Consider the following 7,398-nt stretch of genomic DNA (forward strand, 5'->3'; position numbering starts at 1 on the left):
GCAGCCACTGCAGATCCAAATCTCCATCTTGCCAATTTCTTGGAGATTTGTGACACGATCAAAGTTAACGGTGTTTCTGATGATGCCATTCGGTTAAAGCTATTCTCATTTTCTGTCAGAGACAAAGCGAAGAGTTGGCTTCTGAGTCTTAATCCAGGATCACTCATCTGTTGGGAAGAATTATCACAAGCCTTTCTGGCACGATTATTTCCACCCTTGAAGACCGCACAACTACGAAGAGATGTAGGCAATTTCAGACGGATGAGCCAAGAGCCGATGCACGAGTCTTGGGACAGATTCAAGGACTTATTATGACAATGCCCTCAACACGGATTCAACCCGTGGGATCAAATGGAGTTATTCTACAATGGGCTCGATCAACCAGCCCGATCTCTAGTCGATGCTGCCTCAGGTGGATCATTGCAAAACAAGACTCCCACAGACGCTCGAGACATTGTCGAGCGAATGTGTGAGAATGCTTACCATTGGCCGTCCGAACGGAGTGGTGTACAAAAGGTGGCCGGAGTCCACCAACTCGATCCTTTAGCCGCAGTTTCAGCACAATTAGCTACTTTATCAAATCAGGTCGCCCAATTATCAGTTCGAGGGCCACAGACCGAACGAGTAGCAGCAGCAAGTACCTCACAAGCCACAAACGACGATTGGGAGCAGGCACACTTTATGAACCACCGATTCAACAATGTCCGGGGAACCAACAATCAAAACCAAAACCCTACTCATTACCACTCGGGAATTCGGAATCACGAGAACTTTTCCTATGCCAATCCAAAGAATGCTCTACAACCACCTCCCGATTTCAACCATCAAAGAGAGCAACGAGGGCCAACGTATGACGAGCGTCTTCACCGACAAGAACAGGAAATGGAGGGCCTGAAATCAACAATGAAGAACATGGAGAAGCAAATAGGGCAAATCGCCCAATCCATGTCCACAATGGCCAATGGTGGATTTCCAAGCAATACCGAAGTCAATCCAAAAGAAAGTTGTCAAGCCATAACCACCCGAAGTGGTTTGCAAATGACTGATCCTCCTTATCCGACAGACGAATCACCAAGGCCAGCTGTACAACCGACCCCAGTCGAGCCGGAAATCACCATCTCAGGGAGTGGTAGAAAAGAGGCTAGTAAGCCCAATAACATTTCTTTTCCTGATAATCCCCCTCTTATAATAACTCCTGTTCATTTTCCAGAAAGACAGAAGAAGAAGAAGTTCCAGGATCAGTTGAAGAAGTTCATTGAAAAGATCAAACAGATTCGAATCAACATCCCTTTTGCAGAAGCCTTGGAGGTAATGCCAAACTACACCAAGTTCATGAAGGAAGTCCTATCCAAGAAAATTCGGATCGAAGAAGACATACCAGTGACACTCACGGCAACTTGCAGTGCCATTCTTCAGTCGAATCTACCACCGAAAATGAAAGATCCAGGGAGTTACACTATTCCTTGTATTATTGGAAATTCTACTTTCGATAAAGCTTTATGTGATTTGGGGGGAAGTATTAATTTGATGCCTATGTCTGTGTTTCAAAAACTGGGCTTAGGAAATTTGAACCGCACTCGCATGACTTTACAACTAGCTGATCGTTCATTGAAATATCCCGATAGGATTGTAGAAGATGTGCTAGTTAAAGTAGATAAATTAGATAAATTCATTTTGCCTGTTGATTTTGTGGTACTTGAAATGCCTGAAGATGATGAAGCACCAATCATTTTAGGTCGTTCATTCTTAGCCACTGGTAAGGCGATGATAGATATGGAATTAGGATCTTTAATGCTTAGGGTAAATGGGGAAGAAGTTGTTTTTAATTTGACAGATGCATTTAAACACTCTGAGCATGTTGAGCATTGCAGTAGAATAGACGTGATCGAGGACTGTGTTTCCTCGTTTTTTGATTTGTATGAATTATGTCATTCTGTTGAGCACTGCATTGTTAATTCTATTGATTTGCATTCTGCGTGTGCCGAGACTTTGGGCGTAGACGAGGTAGGAATCGTCCCCGAGATACCAGTTAGTGTGAAAACGGCCCACGTACTGGAATTGAAACAATTACCGGATTATCTTTGTTATGCTTTCCTTGGAGCAGACAAGACTTATCCGGCGATTATTTCTTCCAGTTTGAGCGAGGCCGAAACAAAAACACTGCTGGAGGTCCTTAGAGAATATAGGTCGGCTATAGGTTGGTCTATTGAGGATATTAAGGGAATTAGCCCGTCTATTGTTCAACACAAAATTCTAATGGAAGACGTCTATAAACCGAGAGTCCAACCTCAGAGGCGGTTAAACCCGTCAATGAAAGAGGTAGTCAAAAAAGAAGTCTTAAAACTGTTAGGCGCTGGTATGATTTATGCAATTTCTGACAGTCCGTGGGTCAGTCCGGTGCAGGTTGTGCCAAAAAGGGGTGGGATGATGGTTATTGTGAATGATAAAAATGAACTTATTCCGTCTAGAACAGTCACTGGGTGGCGTGTATGCTTCGATTACCGATTGTTGAATGCAGCCACTAGAAAAGACCATTTCCCCCTTCCCTTTATCGATCAAATGCTAGACAGACTAGGAGGTTTCGAGTATTACTGTTTTCTTGATGGTTATTTGGGGTACAATCAAATTTCAATCGCCCCGGAAGACCAAGAGAAAACTACTTTTACTTGCCCCTACGGTACTTTTGCATTTCGTAGGATGCCTTTCGGTTTGTGTAATGCGCCTGCTACCTTTCAACGATGTATGATGTCTATATTTCACGATATGGTAGAAGAATTTCTTGAGGTATTTATGGATGATTTTTCTGTGTTTGGATCGTCTTTCGATTATTGTGTGCACAATCTAGAACTTGTTTTGAAAAGATGTACAGAAACGAACCTTGTTTTAAATTGGGAAAAATGTCATTTTATGGTTCGTGAAGGTATTGTTCTAGGTCACAAAGTCTCGAAAAAGGGTCTTGAGGTGGACAGGGCAAAAATCAAAACGATTGAAAAATTGCCTCCACCGAAGGATGTCAAGGGGGTTAGAAGTTTTTTAGGGCATGCTGGGTTTTACCGTAGATTCATAAAAGATTTTTCGAAAATAGTAAAACCATTATGTCATATACTTGAGAAGGAAGCTGTCTTTGATTTTGACTCTGCTTGTTTGCAGGCTTTCACGTTTCTCAAGGAGAAGCTAACCCAATCACCGATAATGATTATTCCCAATTGGGATGAACCATTCGAGATCATGTGCGATGCGAGCGACTATGCTGTAGGTGCAGTATTGGGACAAAGGAGGGACAAAATCTTCAAAGCCATCTACTATTCGAGTCGTACACTTGACCAGGCACAAAAGAACTATTCAACGACCGAAAAGGAAATGCTAGCTGTAGTTTATGCCGTTCACAAGTTCAGACCGTATATTTTGGGGTCTCAGGTGATCATTTACACCGACCACGCAACTATTCGATATTTGTTCGCAAAGAAGGACGCCAAGCCCAGACTCATCAGATGGGTACTCCTACTCCAGGAATTCGACTTGGAAATCAGAGACAAAAAAGGGAGCGAGAATGTGGTAGCAGATCATATTTCCAGACTCATACTAGAAGAATTTCCAGCCGAAGGAAATATTAGGAATCCTTCCCAGACGAGCAACTGCTCGCCATTAGTACTCACACTCCGTGGTATGCTGATGTGGCCAACTTCTTGGCCAGTGGAATCATTCCTGACGATCTATCTTATCACCAAAAGAAAAAATTCCTTCACGACATTCGTTTCTATCTCTGGGACGAGCTGTTGCTTTTCAGAACCGGCCCCGATCGTGTCATCCGAAGATGTGTTCCGGAAACAGAAGTACGTGAGATTCTCACACATTGCCACTCTTCACCTTGTGGCGGGCATCACGGGGAATCTCGCACAGCCGCCAAGGTTCTGCAGTCAGGCTTCTTTAGGCCAACCCTATTCCGAGATAGTTACGAGTTCGTGAAACAGTGTGATCGATGCCAACGAACAGGGAACCTATCCAACAAAAGCCAAATGCCTTTGAACAACATGCAAGAGGTGGAGCTTTTCGATGTTTGGGGCATAGACTTCATGGGACCATTTCCTTCTTCGAACGGGAAGTTATACATTTTGCTTGCCGTGGACTACGTGTCCAAATGGGTCGAAGCGATTGCCACCACAGCCAACGATGCTCGTACGGTCCTCAAATTCTTCCACAATAACATATTCTCAAGGTTTGGGACACCTAGGGCGATCATTAGCGATGAAGGATCTCACTTCTGCAACAAACTGCTCACTAATCTCACGAACAAGTTGGGGATCTGACACAAAATAGCGCTTGCCTATAATCCGCAAACAAATGGCCTTGCTGAGTTGTCCAACCGAGAAATCAAACAGATTCTGGAGAAGACTGTGAGCACGAACCAAAAAGATTGGGCGTTGAAGCTCGATGATGCACTTTGGGCCTATCGAACCGCATTCAAGACACGGATTGGGATGTCTCCGTACAAACTCGTATTTGGGAAAGCGTGCCACCTGCCAGTGGAATTGGAGCACCGGGCTTATTGGGCAGTCAAAAAGCTCAATTTCGATCAAACAGCCACCGGCGACCGTCGATTGCTTCAACTCAATGAAATGGAGGAGTTCAGAAACGATGCTTACGAGAATTCCAATATTTACAAAGAAAAGACGAAAAAGTGGCATGACAAAAGGATTACAAAGCGAGGTTCCGGGCAGGTGACCAAGTCCTGCTATTCAATTCTCGACTACGACTATTTCCGGGAAAGCTCAAGTCCCGTTGGTCAGGACCATTCGTAGTCCTGAGCGTAACCCCACAATGAGTTATCGAAATACGAGGACGAGACGATCCGTCGTTCAAAGTGAATGGGCAACGAGTTAAGCATTACTATCCAAATGGTGCTCCCGAGGAGGTGGAGCGTGTTGCACTAATTTTCTCCCAATAAATCCACAAGAAGTCGAGCCGTCGACTGTAAAACAGGCGCTAAATGGGAGGCACCCCATTAATGCTCATTCTCTGTCATTTTTCTTTTGTTCTTGCTTTCGTTTTTCGTTTTTAGTCTTTTCTTGCATTTTTATATTTTTTATATGTTTTAGGGTTCAATATCTCTATCTCACCCGTTGAAATTTCAAATTTTCTGCAGATTTGAGGATCCAGATCGCGATCCAGCATTCCGGATCGCGATCTGGGAGGTCTGACAGAGAGTAAATAAGAGGTAAATCCAGATCGCGATCCAGAAAGTCGGATCGCGATCTGGGGGGTCCGACAGAGACGAAATTGAGGTAGACCCAGATCGCGATCCAGCATTCCGGATCGCGATCTGGGGGGTCTGACAGAGAGCAAATAGGTAGTAAACCCAGATCGCGATCCGGCCCTTCTAGATCGCGATCTGGGGGCAAAAAAACTGTACTTATTCTAAAAAAACCTCTCTTTTTCTCACTTCTTCCTTATTTTCAAAATTCGAACACCCCCTTTCCCCCAAAACCCTAAACTTCGATTTTCTTTCCAATTTCCTCTTCAAACTTGCATATTCTTAGATTTTCATCAACTATTAACGATTATTGCTTGCTTATATTGAGAATTGTGGACGAATCCTCAACAAAGGTATGTTCTTGACCCAAATTTTTAGGTTTTGCTTGAAAATTCGAATTTCATCCAATTTTCTTGTCTTTTCCCTTGGTTCTTCAATTCTTATTGTTTGTACGTAATTAGGTACTTGATTTTGGGATTTAAAGGCTTGTTTAATTGGTTGAACCAATGTTTAGATATAGGAATTGCCCTATTATGCTTATTTCGAATTTCTTGTGAATTTTTTAATGGGTCGAGTCATATTATGATAATTTTTGCTCGTTGATCGTTATTAATTGTTTTTGTTGTGGTGATTGATGTAGGAGGGTTAGTTTTCGAAAGAAACTAACATTCAAGGAGTTTCAAAGAACTTGTGCACGCCAGGTGTTCGACGAATTGCCCGAACCAGTTTCAAGTTTCATTTTGCACCCTCATTCACACCATGACTTCACCGGCAAACAAACTCCAAAAGACGGGCGAGAATTCCAAGAAGGCCCAACTGAAGGGCAAAGGAAAAGCACGGGAAAAGAAGAAGGGCACGGCTCAAGGCAAAAAGGGGGGAGAAGGCTCTTCACACTCGCCTTCACGTTCGGAGGGACCAAACGAGCAAACCATTCCAAGAACCGGTGACGTGCCACTCAAAACGGGCGCCCGTGCCAATCAACGCACGCTCGTGAGCGTAGTCACCTTTGACAAACTCGATGAAGACATCTACGTGAATGTCGAAGCGAAGAGCGAATTCATCGACCGCCTCCCTCGTCCGATCGTCCCAGAACGGGAGTTGTGTGTCCGTACGATTGGATGCCCCTCGGTCGTTGACAACATCCACGAAAGGTGTTGGAGGGCACTCGTCGACAAACCGGGCACCTACAACGAGAACTTGGTCCGGCTCTTCTACGCCAATGCCGGTCAGTACAAAGGCTCGGTGGTTGTCATCCGGGGCGTAGAGGTTCGTTATGACGCAGAAGCCATCAACCGAGTCTAACGAATTTCCCTCTTCCTTGTCTTCCAATTCTTCGTGTTGGATGTATTTAGGATCATATCATTCTCCCTTTCTTCAAAAGAATTCGTCCTCGAATTCGAATCCTTTGAATGAGCGTGTAGTATTGAAAGCGAATCCATGAGGCAGAAAGTTCTTCACTGTATTTGGAACTTTTTTTTTTTTCTTTTTTACGAACAATTAATAATGAAATTCCCCATCCAATAAACAAGATTAAATTTTCCTTGTTAGCACTCCGACCTAACGTTTATATAGAAACGTAAACCGAAAGTATGGAACAACCAACTTGACCCAATGGCTATATAGAACCACGAACCAATGTTATAATGTTGACGCCACAAGAAAGAAACTTAATTCAGTTCACGAGATTAACGAATAACAAAACTCACTCGTTCTTTCATTTTTTCGTTTATTTTTTCTGGACTCTAGACAAAACATAACTTATACTCAAAGAACTTAAAACAAAAAAAAAAATTCGATTTTTTTTTTATGGACTCCAAATAGACAAAACGAAAGACTAGAAGACTCAAAATAACAATAGACACGAAATGAAAAACAAACCGAAGACACGAAAACAAAAGACTGACTCAACAATAAATATAAAGGATAGGCGAAACCTTCTTAGGAAGATGGCTCTGATACCAAATGATACGAACCACGCCAACCATGTGACGAGACCCGATATCAATACTTCGGATTTCAAATCCCGGACAGTCCTAAAGAAGGAATCAAAGAGGTGGAACCTCAACCCATTGCCTATAAAGAGGCAAGAACCTTGGTATGTTAAGACGCCACAATCGACTGCGGAAGATCGATTGATAAGTCGAGGT

General features: G+C 43.3%; 1 protein-coding gene across 1 annotated transcript; it reads left to right on the top strand.

The window, feature by feature from the left end:
• The first annotated feature begins 351 nt into the window (after positions 1 to 351).
• Positions 352 to 4,799, top strand: LOC148771786 (uncharacterized). Its single transcript, XM_088815233.1, has 3 exons — positions 352 to 3,674; positions 3,788 to 4,176; positions 4,318 to 4,799. The coding sequence occupies exons 1-3, from the start codon at positions 352 to 354 to the stop codon at positions 4,797 to 4,799; spliced, it is 4,194 nt and encodes a 1,397-aa protein (XP_088671359.1).
• The last annotated feature ends 2,599 nt before the right edge of the window (positions 4,800 to 7,398 follow it).

The sequence above is a fragment of the Erythranthe guttata genome, chromosome 3 (genome assembly GCF_056151865.1).
Source record: "Erythranthe guttata isolate IM_541 chromosome 3, IM_541, whole genome shotgun sequence".
NCBI classification, from domain to species: Eukaryota; Viridiplantae; Streptophyta; class Magnoliopsida; order Lamiales; family Phrymaceae; genus Erythranthe; species Erythranthe guttata.